A 23,952-nucleotide genomic window follows, 5' to 3' on the forward strand; every position below is an offset into this window, starting at 1 on the left:
CATTAATCAATTTCGTCCTCATCGCATATTAAAAAACACAATTTTATATTTTGAAGTACTAAAAACAAATAAAACTTTTTAAATACCAAAATCAAATTTTTCCAATTTTCTAATAATTAAAAAAATATTTAACCATTATAACAAAATAGAATTCAAGGTGGATCATATCATCTGAAGTCCTCAAAATTAAAATCCCAATCCATTTCATTGTAACCATGAAACTACTTGAAAAATCTTGGTCTTATTCATTTTTTGTTACAGGAATCCGCAACTGAGAAACAGGAACAGGAAGTGGTTCTTCACAGAAGTACTTTTCATGAAGTAACTCCATTGCAGTGGCTCTCCTAGCAGGATCATAACAAACCAATCTTCTAACAAAGGAAACTTCATCATCCAATTGGTTCACCATGCACCCTTCAAGACCAATAGGGTTTTCCACCTTATTAAATGAAATTGCTGCATAATCAGGAAGTTTAGAACAACCATGCCAAACATCCTCATTGATGTCACCCAAAACACTAATGATTCTACTAATTTGATCTATATCAGTTGTTCCTTGAAACAAAGGCTTCAATGTAAACAACTCAGCAAAGACACATCCTAATGACCAAAGATCAACCTCTAAACCATAGTTAGTGGAACCGAAAAGAAGTTCAGGTGCCCTATACCATCTTGTTCCAACACATGATGTGAGAAAACCAAGTTCATTCCCTCCTTCTTCATCTCCTTCATATGGCAAAGAATTCTTCCAAAGATAATCATCTTCATCATCATCAGTAGTTGTGCATGTTGCAAGGCATGATGTATTACCATCATGTGTGTTGGTGTCCTTATCATCAGTGTCATATGTGTGACTCTGAATTTTCAGCTCATCTAATACTCTAAAATATTCATCATGACTAATTTTTTCCTCGTCATCTTCTTGATTTCCAAATTCAATTTGGTTTGAGTAGTGTGATAAGGAAATAGCATCATGAGGATGTTGGGATGAACTTGCATGATTTGATGCATCAAATCCTGACTCCATAAGTATCCTTGCCTGAAAAAAGTAGTCGAATAAATTTTTTTCATAATAGATTAAGAAGACAACCCTACAAAAAATTCATCTTAGAATGCAACAAAGTAAAATAAGCACAAGCAAAAACACCCTAAAGAATACAATAAAGAGCTATCTGCATATCCTTACTCACAATGACATACTCATTTTTCTTCAATCCAAATCCAAAATATGGATCAGGATCGGCACCACCAAGACACCGAGACAACACATCTCCGCTGAAAAGTATATGTTTGGATTGACATAATAGGATAAAATTGAGAGTAATGAAATGAAATAGAATGAGATTAACATCTATTTTTAAAAATCTAACTAGTTCTTTTATTCATTCCATCTTATACGACCAATCCAAACATACCCTAAAGGCCTAAAGTATTGATAATATAGACCATCTATCTCATATTATTCATTTAACTTATTTTCACCCCCTTTTCACACTTGAATTCCAACATATGATCTAAAATTGTAACATTCAATGGAAGCTAAGCTAATGCCACAACATTTAGTGGAACCAACATTATGTTAATACGAAAAACTTAACTTAGATCTCTTAAACAAAGTATCATATTCGAGTTTTGTGTAAGAAAAAAACATGGTTGGGAAGATACACCTACTAAAGGTGGTCACTCAAATCACTAACATAGATTAATTAATAGCAAGTGAATACTTCACACCAACAACATAACATGATTAAAATAAAACTAATGTCACAAAATTGCAATAATCCATGATTAACCCTAATCAAATTTTACAAACAAATTACCAACAAAAAAAATAATAGTTAAGTGAGTCACAAAAAATCCAAAACACAAAAAAAAAAAAAAAAGTGAAAAAACCCAAATTGAACTAAAAGTAAAAAAAATAAAAAAATCAAAACTTTAAAACCAAAACCTGTCCAAAATCAGCCAACTTAAGAACCCCATCATCAGAAACCAAAAAATTCTGAGGCTTCAAATCTCTATGCACAATCCTATTCACATGACAACAGTGGACCCCACTAACTATCATCTTCATCCATCTCTTAACTTCTCCAACGGAAAAACCCTCACCTTCTCCGGCACCGGAAACCTCCTTAATCACGGCGGCGAGATCAGTCCTCAGAAACTCGAGAACGAGAACTGCGTCTTCGTCTTCACGCCAGAAGAACTCGTGCATGAAAACGACGTTTTCGGATCCCCGAAGAATCCGTAACGCGTCGATTTCTCGTGAGGCTGATTGGTGATCGTGGATTTCCTTTAGCGCCACCGTGATTCCATCGGAGGTTCGCCGTCCACGGTATACGTCGGCGTAAGATCCGGATCCGATTAGTTCGAGGATTTCGTATTTGGTTGTTATTTCGGGTCGGGTATGGATGCTCCAACTCTTTGTTGGAGGATCCATTTTTTCTAAAATATTTTATAAAATAATAAAACAAATAAGAAAAAATAAAGAAGAATTTTGAGTTTTGGAGAATTTTTTCTGAATGGTGTTTTGTGACTGTAATGCAATTTATATATCTATCCACCTACCAATGTTTTTATTTATTTATTTGCTTTCTCTTTGTCTTTTCATCTGTTTTTATTTTCTCTATTTTCTGTTATATTTGTTAATTATTTATGAGAAAAAAATACTATGTACTAACATTGTAAAGAAATTTTACACCTATTGATTTAACTATATGAATTATATTATTGTAACTTTTTTTTCTTAAAATGGATAATAAATTTTACTAACAAATTCATACAATTATGAGATTTTTTAAGTTTAAATTTGAGATAAAGGTTCAAATCAAAATAAAACATCTTACTTAACAATATTAATATCAGTATTAAATTCTATCATTGTAAAATTGTTTAATGTGCATATCTATTAATCCTTTTATGTATTATTATTTGGGTACTTGTATTTGTAAATAAATAATTATTTTACTCAATTGAGAAAAAGGTTTCTATTTCTAAAAAATTGAGTAAAAAGAAGCTACTATAAATCTGTAAATAGGACATTAGGACCACATACATTAATGTTGTGAAGTGTGAACTCATTAATTTTTGTTGTTTGCTAAAATGAAATTATTAAATACTTAGATCAAAGGGGGTAAACATGGTTTTTTCTTTAGAAATACAAAGGATAAATATAAAGGATTGATATTTATATAGATCAATAGTGTAAAACTATCGATCAATCATAATTATTAAAAATATTTTATTTTAATTATTTTTATCTTAAAAATCATACAAAGTTTGTGATTAATTAAAAATGTAAAACAAATTTACATTGACCATATATTAAAATTAATCTCAATATAAATATAGTCAGTGTCGTCAATTTTTTCAAAAATTGTGATAGATTATTTTAAAAAATATGGAATCGTTGTATTTGGTCACTACTATTTCATTTTTTTTGTTAAATTATTTAAGTGGAGTTTTTATTGTACATTACATTAATTAAAGCAATATTGTACCTCTAAGAGTACATTATTAAACTCCAAGACTAAATTACAAAACTCCAATAGGAGTTTACTGTGTATATGAATCGATTTTGATTAAATTTAAATTTGAACTGATCAATTTCATTTGAATTTAATTTTTAAACTGATAATTTTATATGAATTTTAGACTAAACTAAATCCGATCGTTGATAGATTAAATTTGCAAGATATTAAAATAAAATATTTTTTTTAATTCTTAAATAATATAATTAAATTTTAATAATTAAACATATCACAATCACAAAATTTTAACAAACACATCATCTAATACATTTTTTCAAACTACATCATGTTATATAAATTTACTTCTTTTAGTTCCTTAAACAATATCTTAAAAACCGTTGTTAAGATATTTTGAAATAGATTATTTCGTCGACTCTTTTAGATCCTAGATTCGTCATAGATTGCTATGTGTGAAATTAATTTGTTCATGTGGCTAGGAGTTTAATTTAATTTAACTCAAGTAATTTCTCAAATCCAAATCTTGTAAATAAAAGTAGGGTTGTGGAAGGTGAAGCTTTGTCTCCTACATAGCTCCACATTAGCCAATTTGTTTGGACCGTTGATCATCATATCTCAATATGATATTCAAATAAAATGTTAATTTAATTTTTATCATATAAAAAAAAAATACCAAACTCATATTTTAACCTCCTAATTTTAGTCACATGGTTAAAAATAAATGTGTAACTACATTAATTTATTGACTCTTAATTTTAATAAAACTATATTGTCATAAATAATTAATTAATGACACACCAACATGAACATCATAAGGTACTTAAGGGCAAGGTACAAATATCCCTACTTCAATAAAACTAAGACATCACATGGGCTCCTCGAGGAGATAACCATTAAATATGACTGGTCACACTGTATTTGAAGATTATAGAATGCATTAACATAATAATTTGATACATCTATATGAATATGACAAATAAAAAAATTATTCAAATAATATTTCAAATCAACTAACAAATATCAATAATATTAATTTAGATTTTCTGTCTCAAAATTTAATATGAAATCTAGCCGTTTTATTTCAAATTTTATTAAAAAAATCTCGCAGTTTTGTATAAATTTATGGTAGTAAATATTTTTACCGACCAAAAATAAAAAATTATCAATTGTTATTATTTTTCAGTAACAAACCATAAGTTCACATTGTACTCATTAAAAAAAAAATCAAATGTAAAGTATGTATAATCATACTCTATCAAGAACACACACATAACCATCACATAAATCTGAAGGGAAAAAAAAAGTAATTAAATATAACGACATATTTTGATATTGATGTAATGTCGATGTCAAAAACCAACATGTATAAAAATTTGGATACACTTTCGAAGTGTAAATAAAACTACTTCTGCAATGAGTAACAGTCACATGAAAGACTGAAGTTTACATTCACATGTCTTAAAAATATATGTACATACATGTCAGTGCACAAAACATTCTCCATGTTTCAATTTAAACAACATATATGTTCTCAGATACAACAAAATATCATAACAACCAAACACAACACAGCAATTGCAGAATCAGTCACATGAAGTAACTTTTTTTTAATTTTTGTTTGTTTGTTTTTCTAGAAAATATAGATATGTTGTATTCTTTGATGCTGACCAATCATCAATTATGAATATTTCTAACACTCTGACTCTATCAAATGTTACTCACATGATATTTTGTCCGCCATCGATCGATTTTTAAACACTTTCACTTGCAAATTCGATAGTAATTTTAATAACTAAATTGATACCACTTAAATATAAAGACCAACTTGACATCTTAATTATACACGTTTGATAGAAGGACGGATATGAGTAACATTTGACAAAATTGTAATGTTTTTGAAATATTCGTATTCGAGAGCACCTTACAAAATCAAGGACAAATTTTACTGAAAAATATAATTATAGAGGCAATGAATCATTTCAAGGAAAAAATAACAATTCTCATGGCATAATGAATTGGTAATATATAAAATAATACTACAAAACATGGCTAGTAACAAAACAACTAAGAGAATGAAAAATTCCCTTAATAATCCAATAGGGTCCTTGTTAACTGAAAATAGCTAGAAATACTATCTTACACAAGATGTCAGAATTCCACATTTGACCTTGAAGCTTTAGCAAAATAACATCCATAATATCAATAGTAGGTGATGATGCAATTAATGTGTATTAAGCAGCACAACCTCCACACACAATACCTCTGTGATCAATCAAAAAAAGTTTCACGTTAACATATAGTCAAATGTGTATGATACTATCTCAGCACCAACCATAGGAACTTGCATTTGCAAAGATTTATGTAAATGTTACAAAATAGTGAAAATATAACATGACACATTATGATTAAGTGTTAGCTTTGATTTCCAGTGCGTTTTCACCGTGATTTAAGAATGCGCCCAAACACACACTAACAAAATCAAGGTGGTACTATGATTTTGTTGAAGCTCTATAGTGTAGCTTTTTGCCAAATTATAGTGGCACGTCGTGTTTCAGCCAAACACACGCGTCACTAAATTTGTGGCACTGGTTATCTAAACTGATTTTTGTCTCAATTTAAAGGGGTTTGGTTCTAAAACTCCGTTTGAATTGACTTATTTGACCTCATCTCGTGGCCTAGCACTTGCGCTTATTTGAGCTCACTGCTTATTTGAATTGTCTTATTTATGCATATGCACTTATTCGACAAGAGCTTATGCTACAAGCGCTTAATTGTGCTGTTTATAAACTAGTTGATTTTCAAATTAGTCCTGAATTAGAACTATACAAGTAAATATGAGTATATGAAAATACCATCCAACAAATGTAAAGATCAATGATTTGAAGTATGATTGATTCAAACAATAGGAGCAAGAGGGTACTTACACAAATGAGCAACTAGACCTTCTTTGTCTTTTCTTCCTTGCCATTTCTTTCCTCCTTGGTGGTTGAAGAACAACCTTAATCGCAGTATCAAAAACCGCTTTCACATTCTAAATCATGGAAAAAAACATTACAAAATACTATGAGTCATAAAGTTCTGTAAAGATAAACCAACACATACATCATAAAAAACATGATATCATTGGATTTCAATGTTATACTTAAACCAGCTACCTGTTGAGTCTTCGAGCTGCACTCGATGTAAGCTGCGGCGCCAATTTGTTTCCTCAGTTCTTCTCCCTATAAATAATGTTGAAGAATCAGAACCTAACCTCTCTACTTATACACTACCTCTGTCCTTAAATATAATTCTCGTTGAAAAAGTAAAGAAAATGTCCTTGATTATAGGTTTCATTTTTTGGTTACCAGAGATGAAAAGTCAGAGTTGAACACATTCATATACAAAAGGGCATTTTAGGAACATTCATACTTATCCAAAACATGAGAGAAAAAGACTAATATAAAAGAATCCAAACCTCAGCAGATGTTATAACATTAGATCCCATGTGATCAGCTAAATATCCACGATCTTCGCGAAGATCTAAAATCGACAATTCGATACTTCATAATTAGTCTCTTCTTCCTCTATAAAGTTAAAAAAACCAGAACAATAGAAGTACAATATTTTGTATGAAATGTTGCTTACCCAACTTTGTACCAACAAGAACGATTGGAACATTAGGAGCAAATCTACGCAATTCTGGCATCCACTGGAAGAGAAAAATGAAGAAAGTCGAAATGAATAACCGATCTATATCTAAAAATGTGAAAATAACATTTTAACAATCAAGTCACACTTTTTTTTTTAATCTTAACCCTTCAATTTCTGGGAAAAGGTGCCTTAATTATCTGGAGGTCGGCCTGACCAAAGATTGTTCTAATTAGTGTTCAAACTCGGGTTCTCACGAACAACTCTCCTTATACCGAAGTTCATTAACCACTTGAGTCCGACCACTCGGTTCAACAACAATCAAATCACAATGATACTTTTACTAAAGTTTGAAATAAATATAAAATATCACAACACCTTATTAATGTTTAAGATCGCATTACTTCATAATGTGTTCATTTGTCTATCAAATCGAACCCTTATGTTTCCTTGTCTTGAAGTAGATATCGATAGGAACAAGAGAAAAGTCAACAAAGCTATAGTACCAATCAATTTCTTTCAACATTTCAAAATCAAAATTTCAATCTTTTAACAGTTGTAACAAAATACTTAACAATTAACAAATACTTTATTCAACATTTTTCAAAAAAACACATATTTATCAAAAGGGCATAGTAAAATTTGATTTCACCTAAAGTTTTTCTTTAGCACAATAAGATAATGTTTTGCACCATCTTACTATTTTCATTTCCTTCCATTTCTCCACAACATGCAAACAAAGTCTAAAGAAAAAAAAGTCCCACTTTTTGAAAACTTGAATCCAAAAATAGAAACAATAGAAAATAAAATAAAATAAAATAAAATGAAAAAGATTAACATAAAAGAAAATAGAAATAGGAATGAACCTTCTTAAGAACATTTTCATAGCTAGCTCTACTAATCAATGAGAATGCTAGGACAAATATATCAGCTCCTCTATAGCTCAATGGTCTCAACCTACTATAGTCTTCTTGGCCTACAAAAATTGAAAAAAAAATGTAAATATTAATTAATAATTAATTAATTAATTAATAACCAAAACAAAATATTAAACCATGAAATCTCAAGTGGAAGAAGCTCATATACCTGCAGTATCCCATAAACCCAAATTCACAATACTTCCATCCACAGATACATTTGCACTAAAATTATCAAATACTGTTGGTATATAATCCTGCAACCCCATAAAAAAAATTAATTTTTTTTTTTAAAATAGTTAGCTAAATGGTAAAAAGATAGAAATTTCATCATCCATCACACATGTCTCAAAAACATACTCCCAAAATTGGAATCTTTATAAGAAAAATCAGAAAATGAAATGACCCAATAGTAGTAGAGAGTAATTGGCATTAAAAAGTTCAAAACTTTATCATGTTCATAGAAAAATAAACATTTAAATAATAAAATCTCTAAAAATAAAAAAAATGGGAATTTTTTTTTTTTGGAAACTTCTACTGTGGAAGATAAAAATAAAAATAAAAAAATAAAAAAGAAGAAGAAAGTTTACAGTGGGAAACTTGTTGCTAGTGTAGCAAATGAGCATGCAAGTTTTTCCAACAGCACCATCTCCAACAGTGACACATTTAATAAACTTTGAAGCACTCATCATATACAAATAGAAACTAATGAACTTGTATGGTCTTAATATAGAAATATAAAGAGCCTCTAAAGTTTGACTAAGTTTTGAGGTTCAAAAACTGTGAAGAAGAAGAAAATGAAGTAAAGGGGTTTATGGATTTTTATATGTGAGTTTGCATTGAAGGGTGTGAGAGTTAGATTAATAGCTAGAGAGAGCTTCTTCTAGTAGTTTAAAGAAACAAGAGAGAAGAGATAAAATAAAAATTAAACATTGATTGATAAATTATTTAAATATGGTAAACTATACTTTTGATCATTTTAAATTATTTTAAGATTTTATTTTGTTCATTTAAATTTTTTGAATTTTATTTTGATCTATTATATATACTACTCTATAAATATTAAATTTTTTTGAGTTTGTCAAATATCTTTTATAATGTTATTATGTTAGACTAGTGGACTCAAATAGTACATTCACATATTTCATAATTTAATTTTTTCTTCAAACAAAATTATTAATTAATTATTAATATTGACTATTATAAAAATAAAAAATGTTATTATAAAAATTATTGAGATATATTAAAAAAAATATTATTATGCAAAAGAAAAAAATATTGAAATATTATTACTCCTTCCATTCAATATTTTTGGAAGTTTAAATTACAAATTTATTTACCTAAAATATATTTATATATTAAAATACCATTATTATTATTATTTTATAAAATTTAATTATTGGTAACAAAACTCAATTATATTTTAAAGTTTTAAAACAGATATAAAAATACTAAAACAATAAAAAAAAAATTGGAAATATTTAATTTATTGAGTACTTTATTTGGTGAGAAAATTATTGAGTACTTAATACAGTTCTTGGTCTTGCTATGCAAGATTCAATAAAAAAAATTGGTACATATAGAAACTGAATTACTGCAATGTACAGTGCACATAATAGAGTACTATTAGTCAAAGGGTGTTGTTACTTTTTCGTCCCACTCAATAAATTTCAAATCTAAAAATCCAACAGAAATTTTTTTGAATTACACAAAAGGTGGGCCCTCTCTCAAACGGTACCTATATTTGAGGCACAGCCAAATTGTTCAATTTCTTTCTTTGTTTTGGTTTCCAACTATCACTAAAGTGTCTATTCCTTGGTCCCCAATGCACTTCTGTAAATTAATATTTTAATATAAAACATGGTACATTATGGATTAATTTTAAAAATTATTTAAAACTTCAACGAGAGTAAATATTATAATATTAATAATTATTTTTAATTTTATGATTGAGACAATAATTTAAATAATATAAGTTTTATTAAATTAAAAAAGTAATAATATATATTAAATTGATATAAATTATATCAATATTTTATTTATAAATATAAAAATTGTTACGAATTATTACTTTTAAAAAAAATTATCGTCTATCATTAAAATTTTCTATAATTTTTAAATATTAATCTGATATAGAATATTTATAAATAGTTATTACTTTCCAATATCATCACGTCATGATACGATGGATCTTTGGCCGGCTAATGGTAAATAATTAAATATTATTATTGACAAAAATAGTTTGGATCATGGACAGAATCTGAAATATAGCAATAAGCAAAAATATTCATGCATTAGAATGGGCACATGGTTGCGTGAGATTGGTTACTATATGAAGTTTATAAAAATAGTTAAGAAAACATATTTAATTACAAAATAAGAGAAAATTAAATCTAATGATATAAATGGTTGAAAAATATTCAAAATTATTTAATTGTGTAATGAAAAAATACGTAAAAGAATAACTATTTTATAGATATAAATATTATATACTAAATATTGCAATCACTATTATTTTGATTATGTATATGTTTGTACAATAAGTTATAGTTAGTGTTCTATAATTTTTCTCATATTTTTATCGAATAAATATTCAAAAGACATGTTATTTATCAATTACATATTTATATTTTAATTAATTGACCCATAAAAATTATCTTTTAACTAATCAAAGTATAATTACATCACTTACTCTTAAGGACTACACAATATCATATATTCAATCTCAAATGAAGGACTTGAGGATTTTTACAAATAAGGAACTAGTGTTTGGAATCTTGCTTGTAAAACTCAAAAGCTAGTTTGAGAAGCAAATGAAAAGTATCAACACACTATAAAATAGTGATGCTCTAAGCTGAATAGGAGAGTTGAATTAAGTATGATAAAAGGGAGCCTTTTGATAAGTAGTATGTAAAAACAATTGAATGGTGTTTCTTGGTTTTTACCTTACACTTTAAAGTGATCAAACCTCTTTTATTTATAATAGTTAAAAAATATTTTATGATTTTAATAAAATTATAATCGTATGCATGTAAAATAAGACACAGTAACATCCTGATTCACGATAATTTTTTATTTTTTGCGTTGAAACTAATTATAATGTTCATGAATACGTTCTTAACATGTGAGAGTAAATGTGTTATTATTTCAAATGTGAGAGTAAACACACAATATCAAAATAAAATTAAAAACATACATTTTTTGGATGAAAATTAAAAATTAAAGTGTTCAAGTTTATTTTTCTAAAAATTAAAAAGTTTTTTTTTTAATCATAATTTTCTTTGAAGAACCAAAACAAGTCTTAGCTTTTTGATTGATGGATTCTTAGCTTTCTCTAAATCCAATGTGTTATTAGCAATGAAATAGTAATAAAGTATGATGAATTCTTTGCAATGAATTGATTCATGCAAAATAAACTTTTTTTTTTCACACTAGATAGTTAATTTTACCCCAAAAAAGAATGATAGTGTTGGTTAATGTAAAGTTTGGAATCTAAAGTGCTTGTTAGTTGTAAAGTTAGCATGCATGCACACTTTCGTTCCTCATCTTTGCGCTTCAAAGGTTCAAATGTCCAACTTTTGTTAAACATTACCATTGAGATTTGAGTCAAAAAAATTGGGGCAGCTAAAAGCTAGGTGATATTAACTCATTCTTTGGACCATATAACAAAAATATTGTAATGAGTATCATATTAAAGAAGAAAGAGTGGACAATTGATATGCTTAATATTTAGGTTGCTTTTGAGGTGGTGATTTTGTATTAAATGTTTTGAAATTTTAAAAAATTAAAATTAGTTTTAGTTTTAAGTTTTTGTTTTAATTATGAGTTTTAATTTTAAATTTTAGTTAATTTTCAGTTTTTATTTTTGAGTTTGAAAAAAAAATAATCACATAAAAATAATTAAAAATATATATATGTTTTTGTTAGTAATAGTGGTTGATAGAGTGGTTTTTAGAGGTGGCAACATGCAGAAGTTGAAGTAATGATTGAAAGTCGATGTTGGTCAGAGGTGGTGATTAGTAGTGGTCGATGGAAATCAAAGTGGTGGTCACCGTAAGTCAGAGTGGTGGTCAGTAAGAGATGGAGTCGTAGTGTTGGTTGATTGTGGTGGTCAAAGTTGTGATTGACGATTGATGGTGGTTGAATGGTGTGTTTAGTATAGGTCGCAGTTGTGGCTAGTGAGGGTTGAAATGGTCGAAAGGTGGTGGTTAGAGTGGTAGTTGAAGTAGTAATTAGCAACCGATGTTGGTTGGGATGGTTAGAGTGGTAGCTAGCGGAAGTTGAAGTGACGGTCACCAAATGTTAGAATGGTCAAAGATAGTGGTTGAAGTGATAGTTGACATTAATTTAAGTGATAGTCGGTGGTAATTAAAATGATTACTGCATCACAGTCATGATCAATGGTGACCAATAATCATTGGTGATGACGTGTTAGACTTAAAACAAATATTTTGTGGTTAAATTTTAGAAAAAATATTGTTTTGAAATTGAGTGTAAAACCAATTTAACATTATTTTATGCAAATAAATTTTGTTTTCAAAATAAACTTTAAAACCTAAAAACTCAAAACAACCCCAAAGGAGACTAGCTAATTAAATTTTCACTTCTTTATGTAGAGGGGGACCACACGTGGACCTATTTTGAATTCAAGAGAAAATGATTTGGGTCATCAATTTTACTCTTAAAACATCTTAAAATAATTTTTACAATTAAATCGTTATTGTTGTGTTTTTCACAATTTAAAGGATATACATTAAAGTTAGATTGATATAAACTAAACTAATTTTATTGTATGTTTTAAATATCACAAATGATATCTACATTAAATCTTATTTGTGATATATATTTGCACCAGTAAATTTTTAATTTATTTTTGTAAAATCAATATATTGTATTTTGGATGTAATTATTTCACATTTAAAAAGTCTCATTCTATAAAATTGCTTTAGGCCTCAACACTTGTACTTGTAGGGACTGACCTACATATCCCATATTGACTTAGCATTTTCAGGTTGAAAAATTATGCAACTTTTTTTCTTTTCTTTTATGAATGCAAAATAGATCTATTTGCACAACAAAAACATAAAATATTTGAAACAAGCAATTTTATTTCCAAAATATGCACCATATCATGTTCTTTCCTAAAGACACAACATTATACATAAAATGTGTTCATTAGGTTCTGGATTCAAAAGACTCATCAAAACACATTCAAAGAGCCTTGATGATATCTTCAGCACTGGAGATTGTGAATTCTCCTCCACCTTCAACATTTGCAACCACCACCTTCAAGTCTTCAACAAGGAGAGCGAACCTCTTAGAGCGAGTGCCGAGGCCCTTGTCGTTGAGGTCAAGTTCCAACCCGAGAGCATGTGTGTAGGTGGCCGAACCATCGGCAAGGAACTTCACATCCTTGTTCTCAGGGAATGTTTTGGCCCATGAGTTCATCACAAATGGATCATTCACTACAAAATCAAATGCAATCACATGTTATTAGTCACTTAATACAACAATTTATCTTCAAATTAATCACTAGCATAATGAACATAGAACAATCATGTTAACACATTATATTTGCTACATGACACAAAGCTTGTAGTCAAGTCCTATTATAAAACTCGAGTTCGAACCCTGACTAGAATAACATTTGGCCAGACTTTACTTACCTTTCAGCCAAACGCCGAATTACCAGAGTCCCTTTATAAAAGATATTTCAAGGTTCAATTTATATCACCATTAAGCAAGACATGGAAAAGAAAATCTAAGATGTGTTCAATCTAAATTGTAAGTTAAAACAATTACAAAATTCAAATCATTGCAAGAAAGAACTTTAGATTAACACATCAAATGAAGCCCCTTCACAATCTTAATTGAAAAATAGGTGCCAACATTCTGTTATTACTTCATGGATAAACATGTAATGTTTGTGAATAAGCAATACAATCAACAACAAAACAATTATCATAGATGGCAAAATCATGACATATGAGTAGAAACCTTACCACTGATACAGATGATTTCAGCAACACCCTTTCCTTTCAGCTCTTCTGCTCTCTCAATGAAGCCAGGCACATGCTTCAAGCTGTTCCAAAAAAAAAGAAAAAACTAAATATATTTAGATCTCAAATTGAAAAACTCATGAAAGTTAAACAGAATCTCTTTAACCTTAGAATGAGTAAAACAACAAAAAATGGCCCACAAAACCATTTCACAACCATGATCCTCCATTTCAGTATATCAGTCAAACACTCTTTACTTTACAATCCTTAAAATATCGAATTTTACTCAAAAGGGAAAATAAATTAGATCCAATAAAATATATAAAAAAACAAAGAAAACAAAATGAGGTATATAAAAAAGAACACAACTTTGAGTACCCCATTTCAAAACTCTCATAGATCAAAGTAGTATCATTCAACATCAACAAAAAATATCACAAAAATCAAATAAAAATGAAAACTTTTAACTAAAAAAAGGTGAATCCAAGGTACCCATGAACCTGATTCAAATCAAAAAAAAAAAAATTCAACTAAAAATGAAAACTTAAAGTAAAAAACAAAATACAAAGGGTGAATCCAAGGTGCCCATGAATCTAATTCAGTTAATTATTCAATTTTTCATTTAATTGTAAAAAAAAATGATAAAATAAATAAAATAAAAATGAAAACTTTAGGTAAAAAAATGGTGAATCAAAGGAACCCATGAATCTAATTGATTTAAGTATTGAAAATTTGATTTAATTGTGAAAAGGGGTTAACCTGCATGTGGGGGTGAAGGCACCAGGAACACCAAAGATGATGACTTTTTTGCCAGCAGAAAGGGAATGAATGGAAACGGTTTGAGGTGTGTTGTTATCATCAAGATAAGCCAAAGTGCCATCTGGAATCACATCTCCTACTGTGATTGGAGCCATTGATTGATGATTTTGATTTTGATTTTGATTGAAATGTGAAAATTGAAATTAGTTAGTTGTTGTGTTTACTTCACAATGCAAACCCTACTTATATAGAGGAATTCTTTAGTGGCGCTAAGCTTCTCCTATTTTTCCATCTAGTCTTTATTATTAATTAAATTAGTTATAACTAAATTAGTTAATTGTAATTAATTTAATAGATTTTATGTAAAAGATTATTTCAATTTATTAAATTGTTCTTACGAATCATCTATATTAAATGTTTTTTATTAAAATAAAGATGTATTAGGAATACTTACAGAGTTAAAATAGCTGTCTTTTTTTGCTTTTAATAGTTATAAGATTTTTTCTTTTAATAGTGAGTAGAGGAGTACTACAAAAGTGTCTTTTTCATTTCACAAAAAAAAAAAGTTAGACTAAATAATTTGAATAATTTATTTTTAGTCATTATAAAAAATAAATGCATATTAGTTCAAAATTTCTTGAAACAATTATTGATTAGATTTTATTTTATTTTTTGATTAAATTTAGAATTATTTAAGTCTCATTCTCCTGAAAATTAAATTATTAAACAAAATAGTACTTAATTTTTTTGTCTTTAAAAAAATTATTTTTATTTTCTGACCTTCTTCTAAGTAAACTTCAGTATATTTTTCAAATTTTAGAATGATTTTTTCAATTATCTTTATAATATTTTAAACATCATCTTTATAAACTTTTTAAATTTTTTAACAAAAAAGATAAATAAATATGAATTTTTAAACTTTTTTCATTTGAAAAATTATATTTAATTCACATTTTGTTAAACAAATTTAAATTTTTGTGGTAGAGATTACTATAATATCATGAGTATATCTGCAAAAAATAATTTAATTTTTTTAAAAAATACATGTAAATTGACATAAAAATAAAGTTTTTTAAAAAACTAAAACAATAAGATTGTTTGTTATAGAAATTAAAAGTAAAATTTTATTGAGACTAAAAAATTTATTTAATACTAATAATTTTATTAAGGTTATGATGGTTGTTAGCTACTTTATTCTTATTTAATTTTTTGGTCTTTTAAGATGTGTGTACACTTATTAAGAAATAATAAATTTAGAAAAATACTTTTATTTGTTTCACATTTGATTATTTTCCATGTATTAAAAAATACTATAAATAATAGAAAGAGAATAATATTTTTTTATCAAATTATCATTATTAAATATTGATGTATTTCTTATTATCATAAATTTAAAGTGAAATATAATGGATCATATAATATTAATTAGAAGATACACTAAAAAAATAATTAATTTTACATTATAATTGAAAAATGATATTTTTTTTGGGTATTTTTTTTCTACAAATGCGACACTCGACCCTCATTGTGAGATAGTGTAACTATAGACGTCATTTCTTTTGTAAGTACACCGTTCAAAATTAAATATAAGCAAACAAGTTAACTATATTTGATTTAATTTGGAACCAAATATATTTTAATTTTTATTTATATTAAAAATGAGAGAAAATAAATTTTTTATGATATTATTTATTCATATATACGATGACTTGATCGGTGTTAATTTACTAAAAGTAAGAAAAAGAAAAAACTCTAAAACATAATGCATTTATATTTCTCAAGGTAATTCACATATTAAATATTTTCACGCTTACTAATAAGATGCTATAAATTTAAATTGGAATATCATGACTTAAGAGTAATCATATAATTTTAATTAGATGGTACATTGAGAAAAAAATTAAATATTATATTAATTTTTTTTAATAAAAAATACAATACTTATTATGAGACCACTAATATAATTAATGGTATTGTTTCTTTGGTAAATAATTTATTCAATCTTAAATATAAGTAAATAGACAAATGTATATAAGTAGAAGTAAATACACTATACATGCATTTTGCTTATATTTAAGATTTGGGAAATAACAAAATTAAAATTTAATTCATATATATTGGTAGTATAAATAATTTTTATATTATCAGTCAATCACACTTATTAGATAATTATATATATTTAATTTTTATCATAATTACATTTAAAATTACGTCTGTTGCGATGTACTGATAGTATAAAACTTTTTATATTGATAATACATGACAATTAAACTCAAAAGTGATAATTTATAATATTATTCATTCATTAATCATTATATGAGATGTTAATTTGAAATAAATTTTTTTAATCAAAATTAACTATACTTATTTTTCCTAAATTAATTAAGATATTAAATGTTTTCACACTATTAATATGCTGAGTATACATTTAATTTCTTTAAAAGAAATTATATAAAAGTCATTTTAACAATAAATGCATTTTAAATTTGCTTATTTTCTTATATTTGGGATTAAAAAAATCAAAATTTTTCTTTACATCAATGACCAAGGGTATTTTCGATTAGAAAAAAAGAAAGAAAGAAAGACCAAATGTATTAGTAGTGCTCAAACTCAACTAGTATATCTAATTATAAGATACAATTTCACTTTTTTTAATAGGAGTATAAGAATATTTTAAGATTTTCATATGTATAGACTATTTCGTTACAAAAGTTTGAAAGTTAATGGGGTAAATATTTCCCTCATAAAATAAAGGTATTTTTGAAATTCTAAAATACAATGTATTAATTTAATTTATTAATTGAACATATAATTAATTAAATAGTTGTAGTTTTTGGATGGTTCATATATTTGGAAATAGTAGTGGAGTGTTTTTACTCTTAATATGAAGATACAGAAGTTGAAATATTTAATTTAGTCTCTCTAAAATCAGAGATGATCGACTTTGATCTCCAACATTACACAAAAATAATTGACAATCAATTATGACATATTGTTTTATAAATGTACGCTAACACATCATGATATATTAATAACTAAAATGTTTTATATTATTAATTAATAAATTTATTTATTTATCATTTAATAATCAGCGTTATTTTATAAATAAAAAATATAAATATAAATTAAAAGAGGAATTTAAGAGTTTTTAAAAAAGTATCTTCTTCCCAATCATAAACCATAAAATTATTATATTTTTTACTATATCTATTAAGGTCTTTCTATACTTTCATTTTCTTACCACAAACACACAATTGATTTCAAAAATATACTTTATAGTTGCAGTTTTACAAGAATTATGGATAGACGAGGGATGATGTTAGCACCAACACTTCACACACGTGACTCTAAAACTCATTTATGTCCCTCAGCTCTAATATTATCATGAGCGTTCTCCTTCTACCACATTTATGTTGTAAGAAAATGAAAGAAGAAAAAGACGTTAATGAATAAGATAAAAAAAAAAAATTCATGATTTATAATAGAGAAGTAGACAAGTTGTTAAAAAACCCTTAAAAGACTCTTTTAATTTCTATTCATAATTTTTTTTATATAAAATAACACTAACTATAAAATAATAAATATAATTATTAATAATATAAAATATTTTAATTTTCAATATATCATAAATGATGATATGCTAGTGTGTATTTATATGATCACGTGTCACGGCTATTTGTCAACTTTTTTTTATGTTGATTTGATATTATGAACTAAAGTCGAAGATATTTAATTTTACAAGGACTAAATATAAACAAAAAGACTTACATAAATTAAAATAAAAAGTCATATATTTGCAGAGATCAAATACATATTTAAATCAACAACAAAATAAAATTACTTTCCAGATAACATATTTTTCGTGAATCGGACATGTTCAAGATGTAGTTTAATTTATTATATATGGAAGATCCAACTCATTTAATAAATATCAAAATCATTATATTGAATATCATATTTTACATCCTTAAAAATAGCAACAAATTTTTTATTATTTTATTTAGAAACAAAAACATTATTAAAAAAATATTTTTTTTTCTCTCTTATAATTTCAACAATTATAGTAATAAATATATAAAAGTAACACGCTTTTAAAATTTGTTACTATAACTATTTTTTTCAATAGACGTAAAGTTTTTTTCTTTCCTTGCTTTTTAATGGTAAATATACGTAAACTTTATTGTATGGTTTTTATTTTCGTGTCCTTGTTTCACCCCCCAATATAGACCACATTCAATGCTTCTTTTTAGGCAACCGCATTCAATACTTCCCAACCCAACAATTACCATTTATATATATAATAAAAAAATGTATTGTTGTTTGATTTTCGGGTTTTAACTTTTTATTTTTTTATTTTTCTGCAACTTTCCATGTGGGAAGCATCTAGAAAAATGAAGGTTCTAAAATGGAGGATGTTGATTAAAAAAATTAATTAAATATATATATATATATATATATATTTAAAAAAAATAAAAAAAGGTTTTGAAAAGGGTTAGAAGTGTTAATAACTTGTTACTATAATTTTAAAGAGTAAAATTCAAATTTTGCATAGTTGTAAAATAATGATTAATATTACAATTAATAATAATAATAATAATAAATTTTCTTTTTCTGATTTTAAAAAATGAAAAAGACATAATTAAGTTTATTTATACTAATATATTAGAGGTATAATATAAAAAAAATTTACAAAAAATTTTCGAAAATATAAATATTTAATATTTATGAATAATAATCTATTATATTATATAGATAGTTGTTGAAATTTAAACCAATATATAAATTAATTACACACAAAAATAATACATGTAAAAAATATAAATAAAACATATCAAATATTTTTATAATCTATCTGATTATTCTACAAAACATGGTTGTATATATATATAAAACATATCAGATATTTTCATAAGTATAAATATTTAATGTATACACAATAATATAAGAAAAATTCTTATAATATTTTAAATATAAATAAAAAAGTTTATTTAAAAATTTAAATAATAAACATTAATTGATTTCAAAGAAACAACCATAAACGAAATCAATTTTTTTTTGAATCTAAACATATTTTATATGTAAAAAATAAAATTTTAAAATTTTATAATACAAAACACTTATCTAAAAAAAATAAAAATATCCTTACAAAATATACAATATTCGGAAAGTGTGAGGAAGAAGGATGACACGTCATCGTTAACTTGCGCGTCTTATTTACGAGTTTTGATCTGCCGAATGAATTTGGACCGTACGATCTGAAGAGTTCATAACGTTGGCTGAAGAACGGTGTTGTCTCTGATTCATCCGGTTTGGGTTTCTGTATGGAAAACTGAACCGAACCGGTTTTTTCAGCTCGAGTCCGAGAGGTTGCATTGAGTCACACGCGCCACAGTTCCCATGAGAGAGAATAGGCCCAATATATATTTTAGGCCCAATGTGGATAGGCCTTATTACGATAGGCCCAATTACAATATGCCCAATTTGTGACCCTTAATCTTAAGCTTCCCCTGATTGTGGGATTAATTGATTGGATACCCGAGAAGCATAAGCTTCTACGACGATAGGCGTAAAGGCATGATTAGTTCCACAAATCTCACTAGTAAACCCCTTCTCGTTGTACCGAAATAGATATCTGATTTAAACCACCAGGTACAGCATCACTCTATTGTCCACTTCTAATTCTCAACAAACAAAAAAACACAAATAGGGTCTGTAGGGTTTAACGCTTTACGACAGAGACATGGTGTTTTCAGAAGAAGAACTAACCAAACTATTCAGAGTCTACAAAACAGTAGTACAAATGATAAACGACAGAAACTACGTCGTTTCAGATTCCGACCTAACCATGTCGAAACAAGATTTCAAATCCAAATTCGGAGAACACGTTAAGAGAGAAGACCTAGTTATTAAAGCACCCAATAGAGATAAATCTTCTGATCAAATCTATGTGTTCTTTTGTGATGACGCTAAAGTTAGTGTTAGGGTTGTTAGAAGTTTTTTTAACCGTATGACGACTGATAATGTTGGTAGAGGGATTATTGTTTGTCAGAGTCAGCTTACTGGACCTGCCAGGAATGCTCTCGGTGAAATTTCTTCGTCCAAACATCGGATTGAAATCTTTCTGGTATTTGTTTTTTTTTTGTATTCCTTTTAATTGGTTATGTTAGTAAGTTAGATGTAAAATTAATAATTTAGTGGTGATCTCTTCTGAGTTATTGTTTGCATGCTAATGCCATTGCTAATACTACCGATGAAGTTGAAGTAGAGACTAAATTGATTGATAATTTTCATTTGAAAGGGTGACACTGATTTTACAATTTTGTAAATTTAGGGGACTAGATTGTTCACCCCTTTGCAATGTTGACGATCAAAATGGCGATTCAATTGAACTAAATTATACGAGGCTGATACTTGTTAATTGAATCATTCTTGTATTATTAATTTATAGTAAAGATCCCATGCAAAATTGTAGGAATGCGTAGAAACAATGACTGGAAACAGAGCTGTAAAATTCTTCCGTGTCATTAGTGGAAGACTTTTCTTACAATGGATAGACTAAGAATAGATGAACTAGTTGAGGTTGCTTGCAAGATTGCACAATATAGGAGAAAATGATGGAAAATAAAGATGTTAATTTATGTTACATGTCATTAAGAGATTTTTTTTGTTAGAATAGAGAGTCAATAGAGAGATAAATAGATAGAATAGTTTTTTTTTTTTTTGTTTCGGTGGTGGTTGTTAATGGTTAAGGTAACTGTCGGTGGTGCAGGAGGATGAACTGTTGGTGAACGTAACACATCACGAGCTTGTGCCAGAACATCAGGTGCTCACTGACAATGAGAAGAAAGCCTTGCTCCAGAAATACACTGTCAAAGAAACTCAGGTCAGTGTTTTTGTACTTTCTAAAAAAAATAAAATTTTATATATTTGATTTAAACCTTCTAATACGTGGATGAGATTTTCTGGTATGCTTTTGTTGCAAATATAACTGTTTCCGATGTTTTTCTGTGATTCTGTAGTGAGTTTGTTGTGTTTGTACTTTCTACATCTCATATTGTATTAGTAATAACTTATGAGCAGTATTAACTAATGACCCAATTTTCAGCAGCTTGGGGTGGTATGAGACTGAATGATTTGAATCAACAAAACTGTTTTCTACCAAAACCCCAAGCTTGTTAGTTAAGATACTAATCCTGCATTGCACTTCAGTGATATTCGAATCGGAAAGTAAACTTTGTAAAGCTAATAAGAACATCTCGAAATTAACCAAGTAGTTATATTCAAGTGGTTAATGAACTTTTGTTAAGGATGAATTATCCGGGAGAAATTGAGCTTGAATTAAGACTGAAACAATCTCTTACAAGACTTTAGTTACCTCCTGACTGAAGTCTGGATTGGACAATTCTATTGCATGCATCTTGGATTGGTTTTGGCATGCAAGGGCATGCCAAAGAAAAGTTAAGTGCAAAAACCAAAAAGAAATTCTAAATTCTGCAACCCAATAGAATAAGATCATTTCATATTTGATGGAACACAAAGGATAGATGAATTCAGTCTGTGAACTTTTGCTAAATCAACATAACATACTATTACTATTACAGTTAATCTCATCATTGAACAGAAAAGCCTTCTATTTCTAGATTAAATGTATGCATCTACTAAGTTTGGACAGTATTTGTTCATTAAAGCATAGTGAAAGTTTAGATGTATTATGATCCTTGCCATTCTTTTGTTTTGGGAGCTTTTGAATCTATTTAGATTGGCAACTTCTTCCAGTGAAGATGTAATTGTTAGTATTAAAACTCCTTCATTCTTTATCTAATGTATTGATCTTGTATGTGTGTATATTATCCTGTATTTGCAATTATAGTATTGTACTACAAATTTTTGTTATGGTTCATTATACATCTAACCAGTAAAATATCTGTGCATTCACAGCTACCTAGAATCCTGATGACGGATCCTGTTGCGAGATACTTTGGACTAAAGCGTGGACAAGTTGTGAGGATTATCCGGAAGAGTGAGACTGCGGGCAGATATGTTACGTACCGATTTGTCGTATAAGGATTTTGTTGAGATCATCAGCCATATACTACTTTTGCAATGTGTTACCTACTAATATTTCTGCAAAGCATGCATAGTGATTGTATAACTTTCATTTTATTTAATGTATTACAATGACAAAACAACATGACATAAGTTGTTATGGTTGGTAATGTCAGTCATTTATATTATACTTTATTGACCTCTAAATTCTTTTTATGTATAGTATCTATTCCTATCGGTTTAATATATGATATGTGAGTCCACAATTTTTAAATTTATCTTTTGAGAGAGAGTTCTCAACAATAGTTTGTTATTAATAAAGCCGGTAAACCTGTTTTTCCAAAAAAACACAGTAAACCACTTTGTTTTGGCATTTAAAATTTAAATTTCTTTCTCAACATTTCTTACTCTCATAGTTATTTATTATAGCTGCTTCTCTTAGCTTATATTTCTAATGGGGAAAGTAATTCACTAACTATAAAAAAAAGTTCCATAAAGCATTTACTGAGTAGAAAAATCGAGCAATTACTTGTCGCAGTTGCAGCAAAAAGAGTGATTAGATTACATTGTATTTTGATGTTTCAATAAAAGTTTGAGTTTTTTTGTAAACTTATTATTGTGAAGTCATTCTAATTTTGTACGTGGAGATTATTTTTAGCTAATCATAAAAAACATGAGCATAATTTCTCTAGGTGCTTAGATATTCATGCAGCAGATAATCTAAAATCTATAAAATGAATCGGCTTCTCTAAAGTAAAAAAGAAAATGCTTATTACATAAGTGGTTATAATAAAAAATAAGATAAAGTAAAATTGTTTTGATACAAGTTATAAGCAAATTAGATGATAAGAACACCTATTGAATAAGAGTAAAATAAGCAAATCAGATGATACAAGTTATAATGGCAATGAAGGGTATTTTGTGTTGGAGACAGACTAAAGCATCAACAACACTTTCAATGCTAAAGTTTTAAATCGTGCTCATGATATCGTTTGTGGTTGTGTCACAATCTTTGATGTTATGGAGGGATTGCAGTCAAATGCAGCTTCAATTGCTGCTACAGAGACATAAGAAACTATAGCATCAAAAATTGAAATGTTCATATATGCTTTCTTT

General features: G+C 27.4%; 4 protein-coding genes across 4 annotated transcripts; 1 reads left to right on the forward strand and 3 right to left on the reverse strand.

Annotated features, from left to right (window-relative positions):
- Nucleotides 1-172: 172 nt before the first annotated feature.
- On the reverse strand, nt 173-2,554 carry LOC101502522 (cyclin-dependent kinase F-1). The gene is made up of 2 exons (XM_004512950.4): nt 1,949-2,554; nt 173-1,039 (listed from the first exon to the last, which is right to left on the reverse strand). The coding sequence occupies exons 1-2, from the start codon at nt 2,435-2,437 to the stop codon at nt 242-244; spliced, it is 1,287 nt and encodes a 428-aa protein (XP_004513007.1). The 5' UTR covers nt 2,438-2,554; the 3' UTR covers nt 173-241.
- A 2,915-nt stretch (nt 2,555-5,469) lies between these two features.
- Nucleotides 5,470-8,876, reverse strand: LOC101502829 (rac-like GTP-binding protein ARAC7). The gene is made up of 8 exons (XM_004512951.4): nt 8,623-8,876; nt 8,202-8,289; nt 7,982-8,091; nt 7,113-7,176; nt 6,943-7,007; nt 6,641-6,706; nt 6,410-6,516; nt 5,470-5,747 (listed from the first exon to the last, which is right to left on the reverse strand). Exons 1-8 carry the CDS (start codon nt 8,722-8,724, stop codon nt 5,717-5,719), a joined length of 633 nt encoding a protein of 210 aa, XP_004513008.1. The 5' UTR covers nt 8,725-8,876; the 3' UTR covers nt 5,470-5,716.
- A 4,244-nt stretch (nt 8,877-13,120) lies between these two features.
- Nucleotides 13,121-15,022, reverse strand: LOC101503151 (peroxiredoxin-2-like). The gene is made up of 3 exons (XM_004512952.4): nt 14,791-15,022; nt 14,035-14,114; nt 13,121-13,497 (listed from the first exon to the last, which is right to left on the reverse strand). The coding sequence occupies exons 1-3, from the start codon at nt 14,943-14,945 to the stop codon at nt 13,244-13,246; spliced, it is 489 nt and encodes a 162-aa protein (XP_004513009.1). The 5' UTR covers nt 14,946-15,022; the 3' UTR covers nt 13,121-13,243.
- A 5,281-nt stretch (nt 15,023-20,303) lies between these two features.
- On the forward strand, nt 20,304-23,043 carry LOC101503471 (DNA-directed RNA polymerases II and IV subunit 5A-like). Its single transcript, XM_004512953.4, has 3 exons — nt 20,304-20,914; nt 21,560-21,673; nt 22,729-23,043. Exons 1-3 carry the CDS (start codon nt 20,531-20,533, stop codon nt 22,852-22,854), a joined length of 624 nt encoding a protein of 207 aa, XP_004513010.1. The 5' UTR covers nt 20,304-20,530; the 3' UTR covers nt 22,855-23,043.
- The last annotated feature ends 909 nt before the right edge of the window (nt 23,044-23,952 follow it).

The sequence above is a fragment of the Cicer arietinum genome, chromosome 8, assembly GCF_000331145.2.
Source record: "Cicer arietinum cultivar CDC Frontier isolate Library 1 chromosome 8, Cicar.CDCFrontier_v2.0, whole genome shotgun sequence".
In the NCBI taxonomy this organism is placed as follows: Eukaryota; Viridiplantae; Streptophyta; class Magnoliopsida; order Fabales; family Fabaceae; genus Cicer; species Cicer arietinum.

Coding starts and splice junctions, on each gene's coding strand:
- LOC101503471 (XM_004512953.4), top strand. CDS start 20,531: ATGGTGTTTTCAGAAGAAGAACTAACCAAACTATTCAGAGTCTACAAA. Junction 20,915..21,559: donor ATCGGATTGAAATCTTTCTG/GTATTTGTTTTT, acceptor TCGGTGGTGCAG/GAGGATGAACTGTTGGTGAA. Junction 21,674..22,728: donor ACACTGTCAAAGAAACTCAG/GTCAGTGTTTTT, acceptor GTGCATTCACAG/CTACCTAGAATCCTGATGAC.
- LOC101503151 (XM_004512952.4), bottom strand. CDS start 14,945: ATGGCTCCAATCACAGTAGGAGATGTGATTCCAGATGGCACTTTGGCT. Junction 14,115..14,790: donor GCCTTCACCCCCACATGCAG/GTTAACCCCTTT, acceptor TTTTTGGAACAG/CTTGAAGCATGTGCCTGGCT. Junction 13,498..14,034: donor TGAAATCATCTGTATCAGTG/GTAAGGTTTCTA, acceptor TTGATTTTGTAG/TGAATGATCCATTTGTGATG.
- LOC101502829 (XM_004512951.4), bottom strand. CDS start 8,724: ATGATGAGTGCTTCAAAGTTTATTAAATGTGTCACTGTTGGAGATGGT. Junction 7,008..7,112: donor TCTTGTTGGTACAAAGTTGG/GTAAGCAACATT, acceptor TGTCGATTTTAG/ATCTTCGCGAAGATCGTGGA. Junction 6,517..6,640: donor GCAGCTCGAAGACTCAACAG/GTAGCTGGTTTA, acceptor TCCATGATTTAG/AATGTGAAAGCGGTTTTTGA.
- LOC101502522 (XM_004512950.4), bottom strand. CDS start 2,437: ATGGATCCTCCAACAAAGAGTTGGAGCATCCATACCCGACCCGAAATA. Junction 1,040..1,948: donor AGTTGGCTGATTTTGGACAG/GTTTTGGTTTTA, acceptor TACTTTTTTCAG/GCAAGGATACTTATGGAGTC.